This window comes from Heterodontus francisci, chromosome 30 (assembly GCF_036365525.1).
Source record: "Heterodontus francisci isolate sHetFra1 chromosome 30, sHetFra1.hap1, whole genome shotgun sequence".
NCBI lineage: Eukaryota > Metazoa > Chordata > Chondrichthyes > Heterodontiformes > Heterodontidae > Heterodontus > Heterodontus francisci.
The window spans coordinates 16,591,496-16,610,779 of record NC_090400.1 but is presented as its reverse complement, the minus strand read 5'-3'; the positions used below and the strand labels follow the sequence as shown (position 1 = coordinate 16,610,779).

Below are 19,284 nucleotides of genomic sequence, written 5' to 3'. Positions count from 1 at the left end.
ACTGCATCTGGTTTCTGGATTTGCCTTCTGCAAGTCATCTGTAGTTTATCCTTCAAATTGATCAGCAGTCGTCCTCTTCTGACTTATAACTTTGTAATGTTATGTTATACTTTTTATTTATTAGAAACATTGAACTTCCTTAAGCGAACTGGATTTACTCCTTTTCTGCCTTATGGATTAAAACTAATATCTAACATCTACACAAGAATCTCTTCATTCAAGATTAAAAATATTACATCGAAATCTGACCCATTAATGATTCTCTAGAGATGGAACTTATACTTGGTGTATCTAGCATCTTATAATCAAGAAAATAGCTCAAAAACCCCTTTAAGAAGGTTCTTTCTTGATGAACTCTTAACTCATGAAAGTCAGACCTCATCAGCAAAATATTTGTTGGCAGCACCATTTTCATACAGCGTGTGGGAATGAATTATTCTTTGCTTGATGGAAAACGCATAGTTAAAATTAAGACCAAATTAAAAGCAATAATGGGAGAAAAAAACATGGTTAGTTGCCATCACCAAATGATGACCAGAGCTCTGGTCATAAATTTAGTAGTGAGTCAAAATTATTATGAAATGAGTGAGATTCATAAATTCCTTTGCTCTTAAAGTATGTGAAGAAGAGAGTATCTGAAGTAGCCTGGCTAGGTAAAATCAGTCTGTCTGTTCAATGCAACAGTTCTGATCACAACCAATCCATGCGTTCTTACTGAATTATATGAACAATCAGCAATAGTCATGTTTCATTCTGAACTTTGGAACAAGAAATTTCAGTAGGTGCAAAGGCTATCCCTGGTCACTAAGTTCTAGTAATTTGTAAAACAGTTTGGTTCATTTGTTAATGAACACTTCCTTTCCTCTCTTTTGCTTAGTCTCTAGACCATAATCACTCGACTTCATTCAAGGAGGCAGACTTGAGTGGATCAAGATATGTACTTCATATAATGCTTTCTCTGGGCCTGCAGCTCAGAAACTTTTAAATGGAACTTATGTAATTACTTGGGGCAAAGTAGCTGAACAGGAAAACTTTAAAGGAAAACTAGTTTTTTTCAATTGTAAAGTCAAATACAACTCTTGTATTTTAGATGAGAAGAAAGTAGTTTACAAATTACCATTATCTTAAGTGGCTTGAAATAAGTTTGGTACCAACCAAGGACACAATACAGCTTATCTGCATGGTATTTTTCATCATGCCTTGTCTCTGCTATAGGTGGAATGAATCATTGCTTGAAAGAAGACTTTCTGATTCCGTAAGGCTCTGTCAGATGTGAATTCACTGATCAGTTTTTGATTTCAATCATGTGGATCAACCTGATCAATTCTCTAATTGTCATAAAGGAAGAATACCTTTTAAAATGAAAGTGATATTTAAAGAGGGAAAATAACAAGCAACTCTACCCCAAAAAAATGACCTCTCTTTGTTGTCGACACTGCCTTTTTGCAAGTTCTTTTTATTTTCTGTTTGAATTTTGTAAGTATTCTTAGAACTATGAAACACAAAGCTTTATTAGGAGAAAGGAAAGAATTCTCCAAAGGCTTGTAGACTATCTTCCTTTTCAAACAGCCCATTTGAGTTCATCTGAGAATAGTTAACATTATGGTCTGTATGAGACTTCAATACAAGTTTTCTTCCAGCTTTCTTAAAACTTAAAGCTCTTTGGCCTAGCTTTTGGTCATCCCTCATAGTTTCGTCTCCTTAGGGTAGTATCCAAGGTTCCCATGTGCCTTTGAAATGCCTTGGGAAGTAAGAATTAGTGGAATAGAAACTGACTGTCTTTCTCCCCCTCGTTTCCCACCACCATAGTAATTGAAAGGCTGCTGTCAGCGGATCTTGCCAAACTGTGTTGGTTGACCATTCGAAAAAACTCGAACATTGATCGAACCATTTTGTAGCTGCGATGGATTCAGTTTGATTCCAATTTGGCTCCAGGAAATCGTCTTGAAGCTGGTTCACATAACATTGTGATGACTTGGTCGTCCCAAGGAACTGAAGAAAAAGAAGTTTGCATTTAAAGGACATTGCTACTTTTGAAACAAAATATGATTTGAAAGAAGCAAGCCTTTGCTAGTCTTAGTTTTTAAGTTTTGGAATAAAGTATAACTGTAACTCAGATGACAGACTCTGTCCTGGTATGGATCAAAAAGCTATTATAGGGCTGAATTTTCTCAGCCCTACAGTGATGAGCTGGGAGGCAGGAGGGCGGGTAATATGGTGGGGAAGGAGTCTGGAGGAGAGCCCGATGTCTTCCTGTCGCCATGGCATATTACCAACGGTGGAAACCTCAGTGGCGTGGCTGTCCAATGGGGCCAATTGTGCCACTCATGTAGCCAACTAAAAGCCATTTCCTGCCACTGCAGCTGTTTTGCTTGCAGCCTTACAATGGTTTTGGGTGGGGTGGGGTGGCCTCCTTAATGGCCACTCCATGGGGCCCCTTGGTGGCAGTGGCTGCCCCCGCTGGTATAGGAGGACCCCTCCCTCTCTGTCTCCCTCCATCCTTCATGTTGCAGCCTCTGCAGCCACCACTTGTAATGGTGGCGCTAGTGAGCTGCCAACACTGACTGGGGAGGCAGTTCTTGGGGACAGGCCACCGTCAGCAGTCCTGGTGGTTAATTAGCTGCCAGTGGAGCCCATATATACTTTGCAGCCTAAAATTGGAATTTTTTAAATTTGTAATTTGGGCATGAAGAGAGTTGACATCTTTGGTGCATGGCAACAGAAGTAGATAGAAATTAATAAATGTGATGTGTGAATTTCTCTGATCTATTTGATTGAGAAAAGCGATAAAGTTTGGGGAGAAGAGAGCAACTTGAATATGGTGGAACCAGTGTTGTTCCCACCACCCCACCATCAAATTTCTCAACTGAAAGCATCTATTGAGAAGTTGAAATACATTGTGTTCATATCATCATCCTTAGTGTTTAATCCAGCATCTAAAATTCAGCCTTCTCATTGAAAACGCTGTTGGGCACTAAGAATAGTTGTTGCCAATATTGGGGAGCTCATGATCTTAAAAATCCAGATCCACATGCACTAAATAGAAAAGACTATAGGAAATTTGTGGACAATCACAAATGAAGAATAGCAGCATTGGTTCGTGTTTAAACATTCATGAAGTATTGAGACAGACTGATATTACTTACCTTAACTGAACATCCGGATTCTGTACCACAAAGTGATTGTTTACCATGAGAATTATGCCTTTGAGGCTTTGTTCGATACATACAGAAAATGTTTAGATATAGATTTTGTTGCTGTTGTGGATGGTAAAATTCATGTGCTGTACAACTTTGTGTCTGTCACTTTGATAGTACTTTACCGAAATTTTCTGGAAGTATCGGACAGAGTCCATAAGTTGCAAAAGATGGCTTGTGTTAATAGATATTTGTCACTTTTCTTTTTAAAAATAAGTTTACTTATCGATAGAACTAACAGTGAACCTTAAAATGTGTTTAATCAGTTCCAGTCTGTTGAATTGCCTCTGATAGTTGAAAGTGCATCCTGTGCTCTAATACTGATAAAACCACGCATTATTTGGCCCCTTTGCTCATGCCACTGTGTGAAACCCTCAATCGTACATGTATAATTGTTACACTTTATGTACTGTGTAAATGAACAATGTCTATTGTTACAAGTTATTTGCTGTATTGAATATAGATCCAAGGTGTTTGCCTTTTGTAGAGGTTGATGTGTTGTAATATTAACTGCACTTACATATTATAGTTTTAATAATTGCTGACCTTTTCAATCAGCCGCTGAAAGTATTTAAGGGGGCGCAAAAAAAATTTATGCACCATGTTAAATCATTTCAGGGAAAGAAGATTGGAATATCAGAATTACTAAACTAAGAAAACAGGTTGAGGAGATATTTAATACAAAATTTGGTAAGTTGCTTTTTCAACTTTTTAAGTACTATTAGTCTTTAAAATTTAGCTTGCAGAGCTCTTTGGCACAGTAGTTCACTGTGTTCTAACAAAATACTATTGTCTACAGCTGAAGCTCTGAACCTTCCACAACCAGTGAAGGTGCCATATCCGTTGTTTGAGTCCAATCCACAGCATCTCTATGTAGAAGGGTTGCCAGATGGAATTCCTTTCAGAAGCCCCACTTGGTTTGGAATACCTAGACTGGAAAGGATTATTCGAGGGAGTGCAAAAGTTAAATTTATTGTGAAAAAGTAAGACCTGAATTTTAAATTTTTAGTCACCTAATATCCCCTTTGGCTTGGTGTCAATTCTGAATTACAATTCTGAAAGGTGGCTTGGGATGTTTTCCTATATTAAAGGCACTATATAAATGCAGGTAGTTGTATTGAATTTTTGAAACTACTCATTATACTGATTGTAATGCTTATCAACTAGGCCTGAACTAGTGGAACCTCACCTCCCTGATGGATTAAAAAAAGGAAAAAGCACTGATGGTAAGAATCTAGATATCTTTGTCTAATTAATAACTTCCAAGGTTACAAGAAAGGGATGTTGCTCCTTAGTTTTCATAAATGTGTATAGAAAAAAAATAAGTCAGTGAGAAATTTATATCACATTTTGCACCAAAAGGTTAAGAGCAATTTATAGTCATCTCGTTGCTCAGTATAGAATTTTTGTTAATGCAATCTATGTTAGACTTTTTTTTCTCATCCTATTCATTGTTGGCCACTGTAGTTTTTTCTCCTGCCATTGCTATAGTGAATGAGCAGTATTGGACTTAATCTATATCTTATAATGCAGTCAATTTTACAAGGGATGGTGTGGAATTGTCACATGGTCAGAGAGAACTCTAACTGAAAAGTTGCTTTGTTGGATATTATTATCCTGTAAATATAATTGTAATGTATTTCCTTATGGTCTGGAGAGTTGCATTAATCCTGAATTTTAAAGGCATTATATGTGGACTCATTTCACTTGAAATTGGACTTAGACTGTCCAAACTCATTTCACTTAGGAACTCCACCCACCAACAGAGGGAGGAGACGTGTATCCCGTCCATCTGAGCCGAATTTAACCCGAACTGTTAAAGGTGAAAGGATCAGATTCCTAATATACTATATTATCTGATATGTACTTGAATTAGTGCATGTGATATTTTTGTTTCAAGATTGGACCATTAGAAATTTATGCTCAAAGTGGATTTAAAAAAAAAATTTACTCTCACTACTTTACCACACAAACTGTTGCAGTTAACATATACTGAGGTAATTAAGAGCATTTAGAGCTAAAAGGAAACACTACTACACTGAAGAGTATATTGTAAATGTTAAAAATATTTCCTGAAATACTTAATTTCCCATAATAATTGATTTTCTGCTGTTTATTAGACTCCAGCAGTTCTGCACCAGAGAAGGCTCTACAAGTATCAACGACTCCAAGCAGCCCAGAGATAGAAGTTACCATAGAAGGTATTTTTCCTCCTTGTACAGAGTGGAACTTTTATTCCTTTTGACTTCGATTGAAAGGTTTTTCTGGTTTGGCCTTCAAATGTGGCAGAAATTACAGCTCTATCTTAATTTTTTTTTTGTTTGGTAGTTTTCAAAAATGATTTTAAAGATGCTGCCTTCCTAGTGTTTCACTAATTCAGAGTAGCACTGGCTGGCAACAGCTGGAACCTTACTGGTGGTCTTTGTTGGTATGCTGCGTGGCTTTAGCTGGTTAAGCTCCAGTCGTAGCCTTCTACACACTTGAGGTTTCCTAAAGCTTTATCTTGCAAATATACCTCTCAAAGTTCTTTGGATTTGGGTAAGCAGGGTGTGTCCCTACAGAGAAGTTTTTGTACTCTAATTAGAAACTTTTAGTTGTTAGGTTTCTGCATGTGTCAAGGCACCTGACTGGACAACATACAGTAGGTAATCTAGCATTTAAAAAAAAAAATGAATCTGTTGCTGATGCACAGTTCAGTTTTCAGAAAGGCATTGGCTGTTCTACAAATTTTTGAAGACCAGTTGTTAGAAGCATGTAAATTGATGACCATTTCATAGCAGCTGCATGGACAAAACTGATTTATGCTATGTTTATTGACAGCGTCTGATGAAACGCCACCAGTCAAGACAGTTGGAAATATCACGCAAACAAATGGTTCAAATATTGCTTCAAATGCTGCATTCAAAGCAAGAGGCAGGGATTTCTCTTTTGGTAAGAAAAGTAGTTAAGCAGATCAAATGCCATTCCAGTACTTTGGAATCATGGATATATGGTTGCAATTGTAGTTATGGCTTATTCAGAACCTTGTTAAAGTTTTGAATAGTGGATTTGGGGTAATGGAAACGAGCAAAACATTTTTAAAAAACAATCTGATACAAGGTCTTGGACAGTGGAAGTGATCCTGTGATCTGCCTAATTAGGACTATTTAAAGGTTTTGGCAACAGTGTGCGTCACCTGTTCCATGCTGTCCTCACAGAACCAAGATCCTACAAAATATAAGTTTTTATTTAAAAACTCATTTAGTTTCATAGGGAGCATTGAAATTTTTGGGCTCGTTTTTGTTATGTAAATATCAAAATACTTAACAGTCTATGTGTATCATTTTGTATTCCAGAACTAGCACCTAGTGGTTAATACTTGATGTATCATCTTAATATATGGTATACAACTAATTTGAAGTAATTGACACTGTATTCATTTTAAGAGCGCTAATTAAACTTTACAAGCCTCGTTGCTATCCTAGTGAAAGTTAGATATTGTCTTCTACTGGATTTTGTTTACAGCCCATAAATTATGATTACAGAATTATTATTCTTGCGTTGCCAAAATATGTAACAAGTTGACTTTACTAGACACCTGCTAATATTACACCAACAAATAAACTAGTGTAAAATTTGTTCAGGAAGAAGCTTGTGTAATTATCATGTTAATGTAACCAATTTATATTTTTGCTGCATGGGAAATGTCAAAATCAAGATTAGTGGGGTTTTTTCCTGGAAAAATGGATAAAATCATGGAATTTGATCCAGAAAACCAATTCAAAATGTGAAATATTGTGTAACTGAAAACTCAATTTCAATTATTTGTTGATGATAAACTGTGACCCTAATTGTAAGTGGGCAGAATTCCCAGGATTCAGCATAATAATAATTGAAATGAGAACAGAAAGTGCTGGAAATATTCAGCAGATCTGGCAGCGTCTGTGGTGAGAGAAGCAGAGTTAACATTTCAGGCCTGTGACCTTTCAACAGACCTGTAATATTAACTCTGTTTCTCTCTCTCTTCACAGATGCTGGCAGACCTGCTGAGTATTTCCAGCACGTTCTGTTCTCATTTCAGAGTTCCAGCATCCACAGTACTTTACTGTTGTAATAAAATTTTACTTAATTAGTTGCCACTGGCCCTGCTCGTGTCACTGTAATTGGTTGCAAAACTGCTTTATTTTTAATTTGTATCTAAACAACAAAAATAACAATCTGCATTTATATAGCATCCTAATTTTGTAGTAAAATGTTCCAAAGTGCATCACAGGAGTGTTATCAAACAAAATTTGACACATGCCACATAAGGAGATATTGCAACAGATGACCAAAAGCTTGGTTAAAGAGGTAGGTTTTAAGGACTGTCTTAAAGGAGATAGAGTTGGAGTGATATAGGGAGGGAATTAGAGCTTGGGGTACCTACGCAGTGCAGGTACAGCCACCAGTGGTGGAATAATTTAAAATTGGATGTGCAAAAGGCCGGAATTGATGGGGAGGAGCAAGGCCATGGGGGGATTTTAAAACAAGGACAAAAATTTTGAAATTGATGTGTTGATGGACCAGGAGACAATGTAAGTTAGCAAGCACAGGGACAGTGGGTGAATGGGACTTGGTGTAAGTTAGGATGGGGCATTAGAGTTCTGATGAGCTCAATTTTACGCAGGGTGGAAGATGACTCGGAGCACCTTGGAATAGTTAAGTGTAGAAAGAAAAGAGAGTGGTTCGGAGAGTGTTGAATAGTCAAAGATAAAAAGGGGCCCAAGTGGTGCATAAATGTTGGCATGGAATGGTTGGGCTGAAGGCCCTGTTTTGGTGCTGTTTATTCAGTGTAAGTCTAAAGTTACCAAATAGATGACCGTTTCAGCAGCAGAGTCAGATGATGTTGCAGAAGTGGAAGTAGGCGGTCTAGTGATAGAGCGGATACATAATTAGTAGCTCAGCTTGGGGTCAAATACAACACCAAGGTTGCGCATGGTGTGGTTCAGTTTTAGACAGTGTTGGGGAGAGGAATGGAGTCAGTGGCTAGGGAACAGACTTTGTGGAGGGGACCAAAGACGATGGCTTCGGTCTTCCTAATATTTAATTGGAGGAAATTTCTGCTCTTTCAGTACTGGATATCGAGCAAGCAGTATAACAAATCAGACAGTGAAAGGGTCGAGAGAGGTGATGGTAAGGTGGAGCTGAGTGTCATCAACGTGCATCTGGAAACTGGCATTATGTTTTTGGGTGATGTTGTCAATGGGCAGCTTTTTAGATTTAAAAAAGAAATTATATTGACTGTTCATCTGCAACTTATATCCCATATTGTGAACTCCTTGTGACTTTACTCTGACATGAATGCAGTCAATCCATCAGTTGGACAGATGACTTCAAACCAGTCCCTCCTGGCTATTCCTTGTTCATAGAAGTATACAGCACAGGAGGAGCCCTTTCGGCCCATCGAGGCTGCACTTTTTCATTTAGTCCCAGTCTCCAGCTCTTTCCCCATATTCCTGCAGTTTTTTTTTTCACCAAGTATTTATCCAATTCCATTTCAAAATCTATTTCCATCACGGTGCATTTCAAATTCTAACCACTTGTGCAAAAACATTTTTCCTCAAGTCACCCCTGGTTCTTTTACCAATCACCTTTAAATCTGTGCCCCCTAGTTATTGAATCTTCAGCCATTGGAAAAACATTCTCTTTATTTACTCTAACTCCTTCATGATTTGAAACACCTCTCTCAAATTTCATCTTAGCCTTTACTGCTCTAAGGAGAACAACCCCAACTTCTCCAGCCTCTCCATGTAACTGTAATCCCTCATCCCTGGAACCATCTTGAGTTCTTCAATTTTTTCTAACATCTCAAAACTTATTTTAGCATTAAAACAATATATTTCATATAGATATCACCTGTTTGTTTTTTTAAAATTATACTCATATAAGTTGCATGTTTAAGATCAAGCTGAATATAATAGTTTCTACCATTCTGATGTTAAAGGCGAATGAGGACACTTAAAATTTTGCTATAGGGAATGCATGTCTACGGTCTGTCTTTCCTTTGAAAAAGTACAATGTTTGCTAATACCTGGAATTGCACTGAGCACTTATGCTATAGCTGCATCCTGGAGGCATTCCAATCATTAGAATGAAGACATCCCTTTAAACCATGCTGAATGCTGATTTACATGTGCCTGGGCCCAAAAGATTAGTTTAGAGTACACAGCAGTACCAAAACCAAAGTGAACAGTTCCTAGCTCAGGTTCGGTCAGTGTCCCAGTTGTACAGATTACCAGTTTGCCTTTTGGGGAGTGCAGGTGCTTCACGTTGTGTGCAGGCACCATCACCTTGATCACCATCACCTTGATCAGGAGACTGGGTGTATGTAGTATATAACATGTATCACTAGTTTGTAACAAGGGGCTGGATTTAGTGTAGGAGGCGGGAGAGCCCCGCCTGTGCAATTTCATGGCCCTCGGAGCGATCCTCCGATGTTTTTCAATTAAAGCTTCACAAGCTAGGATTCCCATCCCTTTAAAGACGGGGATCCTGCCTTCATGATCTGACGGCCAATCAGAGGATCGGGAGCGGTGGGTCACTGCTGGTACTGCAGAGGCCTTGGACCCAGGCCCAACACTGGAACAGAGGTAGGTGAGGCTGGGTCTCTGGGGACAGTCTAGAATGCCCTGGCGAGGAGGTGGGGTGGGGGTGATCGTGAAGTCTCGGGGGTGGTGGTGGGGGGAGCCGCGCAGGGTAAAGATGTTCCTGGTGGGAGTCCTCTGTGGGCCACAAATTTCCGATGGAGGAGCACCCCCAACCTAGCCAAAGCCCAGAGGGAGGCCGCCTAATGTTGCAAGGCGTCCTCCCCGCACGGCGGAGCAACCCCCCCTAGCTGCTGGTAAGATCCCAGTGGTGTTGGGACCAGGCCCTTAATTGGCCATTAATAGGCCACTTAAGGGCTTCAATTGGCCTCTGGGCAGAAAGGCTGTTAGCCTACCCTGCCCCTGGGAAGATTGCTTGGTGACAGGCCCGCCACCTGTCGCGATACTCCGTGCCTCCCACCTCCTTCCCTGCCTCGGGCCCATAAAATCCAGGCCAAGGAGTGCCTCTGAAACTAGCAATTGCAAATGAAACTCAAGTCATTAATGCATAGTTAAGAATTCTGATGCAACGCACTCTAAATTCACCATCTGTATTGTGCATTTGATTTACTCTGAGGCATGTACTTTTGTGGAGTTGTTCACTGTTGCAGTTGTTCCACTAGTGCAGTTGTATGTGGTGGTGCGTTGGTTAATATTTGCTTGAAAACATTGAAAATGATCCACCTGTGATTAGAATGAGAGACACGGTTATGCCATGTCTTGTCTGAACTTTGAAGTAAAAACAGCTCCTTTTGTCTAAAATTTGCTGCAGTGTTTAGTTTTCCTAACGCACATGTACAAATCTACAGGTATTTGTGCCACATTTGTTTGTTCCATTTATGATTTGAGTACTGCCGTTTCTAATTGACAGTTCGATATGTTAAGTATTTTGTTATACAGGAGTAGTGCTTGTCTTTCAACCTTCTGTTAGTATCTCAACAGTTATATACCACCCTCCAAGTGTTCTGTCTGTCAAACTACTGTATATGATTTTCATTATTCAATCATTTTTTTGTGTGCTCTGCTTCTAGTTGACTGTGGTGAGGATTTCTCCTTGAAAGGAAAGGGAACTCTGTAGGTTCCCCTTCAGTTATTTCCACTAATTTTTTCCCATTTCCAGCTGCATGTTTTCTGATCCCTTTGTGAAGCAGATTGCTGTATAATTGCAAGTTGTTGTTGAGTCCCTTTTGTTTAAAGTACTTCATTTATTGTGTTTTTTAAAAGAAACATTTCTAGCTTGTATGCCTTTGTTTTGAAAAAAATCACATTTCTCGCCAACATTGAGCTCCTTAAATAGGCTGCCATGGTTACAATTATGGGGATCATTCCCATGTATTCCAAGTGGATCCATTGCTCATTACATGGGCTGCAACTTCAAATCAGTCCAAAAACCAGTCTCGCTTTCAAAATTCTCCATATTGGTAAACAAATAGTATTTTTGAGGGGGGGAAAAGAGGCTCATCTCAAATTTCTTTGATCTAAAATTGCACGCTACAAACTTTTTCCTCATAACGTAATTGAAAAGCATTTTATATCTGGAAGTGAAATTTTATAAAAATTCATAGGAATTCCATGTCCAGTTATCTTTGGTGTCTATAAGTTGTTTACATGTATAGAGGTGTATGAGTACAATAACTTATAATGAATTTGATTTTATTTGTCATCATAGAACAGTGGAATGCCAAAATTACTGAGTTGAAACAGCAAGTGGAGACACTATTCAGTGAAAAATGTAGTAAGTAGTTATTTAACTGGAAAGAAACTGTAAACTTTTGGAAAAGAAAATCCTGTGTATAGCTATAATTGTTATAGTAATAGTTCAAGATTACTTAATCTGTTGAAAATTGTAAACTACTAATTAATGCATTTCAATTGCAGAATATTTTAGCTATATACCTGCTATATTGACTCCTGGCAATATTTTTGTTAACTAAAATGCATAATTTTGTGAAATCAAGGAGTGGAACATTATGCTTATTCTGGGTTGTGCAATAGTATACTATATTATCAAAAAACACTCAGCATCTGGGCGTGAACCTCCGGCAACCAGGGGAGTGGAGGATTCTTGCCTGTGCCTTAGTTCAGGTTCCTTTCTTCCGTAACTATATTGGAGTCCCTTGCAGCTACACCCTGACATTTTGATGGATTAACTCTGTTGTGAGCAACCAGCAGTAGGGGGAGGATGGCGGTGGTACTTTGGTCCCATCTACTACTTGGCAAGACTAACCGTTTCATGTTTATGATGTCATCAGTGTTTTGATTTGTGCACTTTTTTCAAGTCTTGCTACGCTTGTGCCTTCCAGCCTTGCTGGTGGCTAAGCCTGACTGGTCCACTTTTTAGGTGCTTGAAAGGAATCAGGTTTTGGGATTAGATCAAGCATCTGTTACTCTTGGCTTTTGTTTCAGCCTACAGAAGCCCATTTCAGTTATTTTTGTTGCTATGTCACTTGGTATGTTCAATGCCAGAGTGATCTGGCACATAAATGTAGCTTTGGGCTTTGAAGATTCTCTTTCTTCCTTCATTGGCAGCGCCTCCCAATTCTAGCCTGAAGAAGGGTCTCTGACCTGAAACATTAACTCTGCTTCTCTCTGCACAGATGCTACCAGGTTTGCTGAGTATTTCCAGCATTTCTTGTTTTTATTTCAGATTTCCAGCATCTGTAGTATTTTGCTTTTATATTAGACTGTATATGCATCAGGTCCACTGTGTCTGGGCTGTAACTCCATAAACATGCTACTTACTTGACTATAGTGTATTCTGCTGTTGATATGGCAAGTCTTCCACCCAAAAATTGAATCTGGTTAGTTACTCTAGACCATGAATCCAACTGGTTGAATTCTTTATCTGGATCTGTACATGAGTGTTCTCATCTACATAACCTGGTTTCGGAGTCACTTGACTGATATCACTGAACAGTGAGCTCACAAGGTTTAATTGAAAAGCTTTGTCACTATTGATGGGTGACCTCCTTCAGATTTATTCTCTCAAGCAACCAACTGCAATTGATATCCTAGACCTAGAAACATAGTAGGGGACCTGGTGAATACAGTTTTGCCACCATGTGTGACTTTGTATCAGGCTTCCCAAAGGAGCTGCAACCTCATTGCTGCAGATGTCCTTTAATAGACCAAAATTTCAGCAAGTGAGTCAAGGAACTGCTGGAGTGTTTTGATCATTGAAGCACTTAGTATTTTAGGTATGAAACTCAAAGTTAATGTGAGTCAGATAACCCTGTGTGCAGACCACAGTAGTGCCCAACAGCTATTTTGTAACTTTAGTCAGTATTCCCATAACCTTATGGTCCACAACAACCTATATCAATATTGACAGTGGTTATTGATCACTTCATGGTTTGTCTGGTTGTTAAGCCTCTTGCATCTGCTTGCATGCACAGTATTACTGTTTTAGGGGTCATTTTATAAGCTTGCTAATTTGTTGCAGGTGAAGCATTAGGCGTGTCAGAGCCAGTGAGAGTACCTTATGCATTGTTCGAATCGCATCCGGATGATTTCTACATTGAAGGTTTGCCTGATGGTGTGCCTTTCAGGCGGCCGTCGACTTTTGGAATTCCTAGATTGGAAAAGATTCTCCGAGCAAAAGCCAAGATCAAATTTATAATTAAAAAGTAAATATGCTTTTACTATTATCCAAGGTTAATTGAAATGAAATGTATTTCATAATGTATTACATATAATACACATAAATCTACATTAGAAGGACGGTTATAATTATAGCAGCCCTGTTATTTATAATATAATGTAACTCAATAATTGGGTTAAAAGTAACAAAGGCAATGTAATAATTGTGGGGGACTTGAATCTTTCAGATTGGCCAATGAAATTGGTAAGGATGGTCTAGAAGATGAGTTTGTGGAATGTTTTCAGGACAGTTTCTTGGAGCAATACATAAAATACTAAGTGGAACCGACCGGGGATAAAGCTATCTTAGATCTAGTATTGTGTAATGAAGCAGGGTTACTTAGTAATGTCGTAGTAAAAAATGCACGGGGTAATAGTGATCATAATACCATTGAATTCCATGTTGAGTTTGAAAGTGATATACTCCAATCACAAACAAGAATCTTAAACTTAAAGCCAATTATGTAGGTATGAGGGGAGAACTGGCTATGGTAAATTGGGGAAATAGACTGAAAGGTATGGCGGTAAATGAACAGTGGGAAACTTTTAAAGAAACAATTCAAAGTGTTCAACAAAAATACATTCCATTGAAAAATAATAACTCGGCAAGAAAGACCCATCCGTAGCTCGCTGAGGAAGTTAAGGATAGTATTAGCTTAAAAGAAGAGGCTTACAATGTTACCAAAAAGAGTAGCAAATCTGAGGATTGGGAGTATTTTAGAAACCAGCAAAGGGCCACCAAAAAGTTGATGATAAAGGAAAAGATAGAATGAGAGTAAACTAGCCAGTAATATATAAACATTGTAAGAGCTTTTATAGAAAAAGAGAGTATCTAAAGCAAATGTTGGTCCCTTAGAAGCAGAGACAGGCAAAATTATCATGCGGAGTAAGGAAATGGCAGAGGCATTGAACAAATAATTTGGGTCCATCTTCACGGTAGAAGACTCCAGTTTCATACAAGAAATAGACAGTAACCTAGGGGCTAAGAAGAGTGAAGGAAATTAATATCAGCGGAGAAGTATTGGAGAAACTTAAGGAACTAAAATCCGACAAATCCTCTGGACCTGATGGCTCACGCTGTAGGGTTCTAAAAGAGATAGATGCAGAGATAGTGGATGCACTAGTTATGATTGTCCAAAATCTCTTAGATTTGGGAACGGTCCCATCAGGTTGGACGTTGGGAAATGTTACACTGCTTTTCAACAAAGGAGAGAGAACGAAAACAAGGAGGTACAGGCCAGTTAGCCTAACAACAGTTGTTGGGAAAATGCTGGAATCTCTTATTAAGGAAGTCTTAAAGCACTTTTAAAAAAAAACACAGTATGTTTAGAACAAGTCAACATGGTTTTACTAAAGGGAAATCCTGTTTGACAAATTTAGTAATTTTTTGAGGTCAGAGAATCTGAAACACGGGGGCACAGTCTCAGGATAAGGGACCAATCATTTAGGACTGAGATGAGGAGAAATTACTTCACTCAAAGGGTTATGAATCTTTGGAATTCTCTACCCCAGAGTGTTGTGGATGCTCCATCGTTGAATACCTTTAAGGCTGGGATACACAGATTTTTGATATCTAAGGGAATCGAGGGATATGGCAAGCAGGCGGGAAGGTGGAGTTGGAGCCTAAGATCACCCGTGATGGTATTGAATGGCAGTGCAGGCTTAATGGGCCATATGGTCTACTCCTCCCTATTTCTTGTGTTCTTGTTAAGATACAGCATTGTTTCCTGACAGGATATAATTGGGCTACTGCCATACAATCATAATGGACATTGAAACTACTTGAGTGGTTTAGATTTCTCTTAAGCTCACAGGTGTTAATATGTATGATGACGCAACACCTTTTATGTCTGCACATATGTGGAGGCACTCCTGAAATTTGTAGGAAAAAGAACCATTTAATTTGGCTAAATAATATACAGTTCAGTGATACACCTCAGTCGTACTGATCCTTAGAGTAAGAAGGTCATAAGAGTTCAGTGATGACACAAGGTGTCATTTTGGTCAGGTAATTTTCCTCACTGCTGCTGCTTTGCCATTATCAACAGTTCCTATGATTGGTTGTGCCCATGAGAGAAATTTAATCAGCCCATCTGTATTGTCATTTTACTCCTGCTGAAAGCTTTTCTACTGTTTCTGAATGATGTGAAACATATGACTTTCGAAATTTGGAATTTGCTGGTAACAGGAAGCCAAGTGGCAGAAATGAAAGGAGTTTTATCATCTTCAGAGAGATTTGAACCAGTTATGTAGCAGATGGATTTTTGTATGGAAAGCTTAGGATTGCAAATTGGCACAGGTTATACCTGCGTTGTGCAACTTGATGGTGAGGGCAAACAATTCTGAAATATGGCTGAAAAAGGCTTTAGATATATTAAAAGAATTCAAAGAGTGACCAGGCTGGCTAGGTCTTAAGAGATGAAGTTATGAAGAAAAATTTATTTTTGTTGGATTAAAGACTAAGGGGATATGTATGTGACATAGGTATTTAAAATGATGCAGAAGGCAGACTGTTGAACTTGGACAAAGAGTGTGGGACTGAAGGACACAGTATAAAATTATTAGAATAAAATGTTTTTTACATCACAGAATTGTGATCCTGTAGAACAGAAAATATAGTTTATTTGGGAATAATTGCCTTTAAAAGGGAGAATTGATGTCTGAAAAGAGAAATTTAGGATTATAGAAATATTAATAGCGTTGTTTGACTTTTATTCTGCGTCGGTAGGGGAAGGAAAGTGTCCATGGAGCATAGATACGTGGGTGGTGAGGGAAGCATGACAGAATGACCACACATAGACTCTGGATGGTCATATTTAATGGCTTTTATGATCCTGCTTCAGATTCTATGTTCTAACCTTCACGCCAGGCTATGTCACCTCACAGATAACACAACAGTTGACACTTCTTGAGACAAATATTTGGCTGAAACTGTATTATACTATTTTACTTCAAAAGTTAAGTTTATAATTTGTTTTCTCAACAGACCGGACATGTTTCAGACTGCATTACAGGAAGCTGCCAAACGCCCCCAGAGTGAGTACTAAAATAGTACTTAAAATTATATATAGAAGATAATGCCCTGGTGGAAGGGAGCTACTCGACACACAGTAATCTAGTTGAGGGATTCATATGACACCAAGCCACAAGGACAAAGTTTCAGGGCTTTGTTGTTTTCTGTATGAGTACTGAGATTGCTGCTCATGATCCTTTTGAGATCAATCCAGTATTTTTAATATATGGAATTCTTTTAGCCTCAGCTAGCTTCACCGCTGATATAAGGTGGTGACAGAAAATGGGATGGTATCCCACAGAACATTTTTTCAATGGTGAATTGTGCTGAGATAAAACTCAGCATCGCCTCCACTGTGCCAGCACAGCCTTCAGTCGTCTGAGGAAAACAGTGTTTGACGACAAAGACCTCAAATCTGGTACCAAGCACATGGTCTACAGGGCCACAATGTTACCTGCCCTCCTGTATGCATCGGAAACATGGACACTTTACAGCAGACATCTCAAAGCCCTGGAGAGATATCACCAGTGGTGCCTGCACAAGATCCTGCAAATTCGGTGGCAGGATAGGCGCTCCAATATCAGTGTCCTCTCTCAGGCCAACACCCCCAGTATCGAGACACTGGTCATGGCTAGTCAGTTATGTTGGATGGGCCACATCGTCCTCATACCTGACACAAGACTCCCAAAACAAGCTTTCTGCTCCGAGTACCGTCACGGCAAGAGGTTATCAGGAGGGCAGAGGAAACACTACAAGCATGTCCTTAAAGCCTCCCTAAAAAAAAAAGTGACATTCATGGAAATCATTCGTCCGAGACTGCCCAAAATGGAGAAGAAACATCCGCAAAGGTGCCAGCCAGTTCAAACAATGTCGACATGCCCAGGCAGCGACCAAGCGCAAATAGCGGAAGGTACATTCGGAAATTCGAGCATCCCATCCACTGGCCTCATCAAACACCACCTGACCCATCTGTGGCAGAATGTGCGAATCCAGAATTGGACTATTCAGTCACTTAAGGACCCACAACCTTGGAGTGGAAGAAAGTCATCCTTATTTCTGAGGGACTGCCTACGAAGACGACGACGACAAAGGAATACCAAATCCATCTGTTGAAACAGGCAATCAAAATTAACTGCATTGTGAACATAGGAACAGGAGTAGGCCATTCAGCCCATCGAGCCTGCCCTGCCATTCAGTAGTTTAGTTTAGTTTAGATTAGTATGATCCTGGCTGATCTTCCACTTTCAATGCCTTTTCCCCCACACTATCCTCATATCCCTTTATGTCATTGGTGTTTAGAAATCTGTCAATTTCTGCTTTAAACATATTCAATGACTGAGCTTCCACAGCCTTTGGGGTAGAGACTTCCAAAGATTCACAACCCTCTGAGTAAAGAAATTTCTGCTTATCTCTGTCCTAAGTAGCTTCCCCCTTATTTTGAAATTGTGTCCCCTGGTTCTAGATTGCACAACCAGGGAAAACATGGGGATCTGGGGGAGAGGGACTCTTTGGGGATGTAATTTCAGGACATGTAATTAAAGCATCCAGAACTGATACTTGTTGATCGGTGACCTCTAATAACTTAGATGTGGTCTATCACTGGTTAATTTAAAGCTTGCTGTTAACAACTGGGAGAATTGACTTCCAATGCTTAATTTATGACTTAGTATTTTGTTAAGAAATAATTGCACCATACAAACTGGTTTAGTTAACCAATTTCCACTCAAATTAAGCCCTTTTAAGTGCTTAGTTAAATAAGTGTTTTTATTCAGAATGGTGATTCTTTTGCAATTGATGTTAAATATTCTGGTTAAAGACACACTAGATTAAAGCACACCCTGTTTAGGTGCATGGATTATCACCTCCTCACCTAAGTGCACAAATGCTGATTTCATTGGTGACTTTCCTGAGTAGACAAAATACTTGCCATCTTTCAACAGGATGCAATCAGAATTGATTGCTGCAGATGTGCCCACCTGACATGCTGACCCTGAGCACAAATACGACATCCTTTTAAAAAGAATGAAAATGCTGTGTAAGGCACACTCATCATTCTGCTTTTTGTCTTTCTGCTGTACTGTGCTGAATTGCTTGCTGTGGAGAAAGTACTTGTATTTGGAAGCAGAAGGTTGTGATTATTGGAGGCTGAATTAGCTTGCAGTGAAATCTCTGATTTAACAAAAGCTTAAAAAATGGTACCTACTGTTCCACTTATTTTTCAGTAAAGATAGTCTGAAATTCCTGGGTCTAGGCAAGCTCTTCTATGAGCAGTGGAGAGAAATTTGGGGTGCGGCCCACTTCCCACAGGCCTCATGCCGCTTCGTGACAAAATATTAGCAGCAATTGTAGTTAAAGAGGCTGATGCTGCTTGCTTTTGTGTTTATGCATGTCTGTCCTGTGTTGATGTCAGAAAATGGTGGGACTAGTGGGATGACATCACTCAACAGAAATCCCACCAGTTTTGCCTGAGTTTGCTTGATGTAGGGATAGTTGCATGTCAGGAATAGCATCCTGGAAGAAGCAGATAAAATGGGTCATTTCTTTTGAGAATAAAATTGGAAATATTTGGCCGCAGTGGCCTGATTTCTGCTCTGCTGTAAAATTCCTGGCTGCCTGTAAGCCAATACCTAAGGAATGCTGGGAGTGGTATGCTTGTCACCTTTGTGAAAATGACCCTGTCTGACAGTTGGGACAAATTGGCAAGGAGAAATCCTGGCCTACCTGTCAGTGATAGAGTAGGACTTCAGGATTTTCAGGCCCAAGCAGAAGATTAAAAGCTGTGACATAATGAGGACTGTAAGTGGGGGGATGGGGGTGTTGGGAAAGCTGGAAG

General features: G+C 39.2%; 1 protein-coding gene across 9 annotated transcripts in view; it reads left to right on the top strand.

Annotated features, from left to right (window-relative positions):
* Positions 1-19,284, top strand: part of LOC137346600 (general transcription factor II-I-like) — a 237,451-nt gene that overhangs the window by 179,826 nt on the left and 38,341 nt on the right. For 8 of the 9 annotated variants that reach the window (XM_068010145.1, XM_068010146.1, XM_068010150.1 and 5 more), the window contains 9 exons: positions 3,816-3,887; positions 3,997-4,180; positions 4,365-4,423; positions 4,945-5,019; positions 5,318-5,398; positions 6,018-6,128; positions 11,469-11,534; positions 13,242-13,425; positions 16,425-16,474. In XM_068010145.1, coding sequence (XP_067866246.1) covers positions 3,816-3,887; positions 3,997-4,180; positions 4,365-4,423; positions 4,945-5,019; positions 5,318-5,398; positions 6,018-6,128; positions 11,469-11,534; positions 13,242-13,425; positions 16,425-16,474 — 882 coding nt within the window. The remainder of the gene's footprint in view (positions 1-3,815; positions 3,888-3,996; positions 4,181-4,364; positions 4,424-4,944; positions 5,020-5,317; positions 5,399-6,017; positions 6,129-11,468; positions 11,535-13,241; positions 13,426-16,424; positions 16,475-19,284) is intronic. The other variant, XM_068010152.1, reaches the window with a different exon arrangement.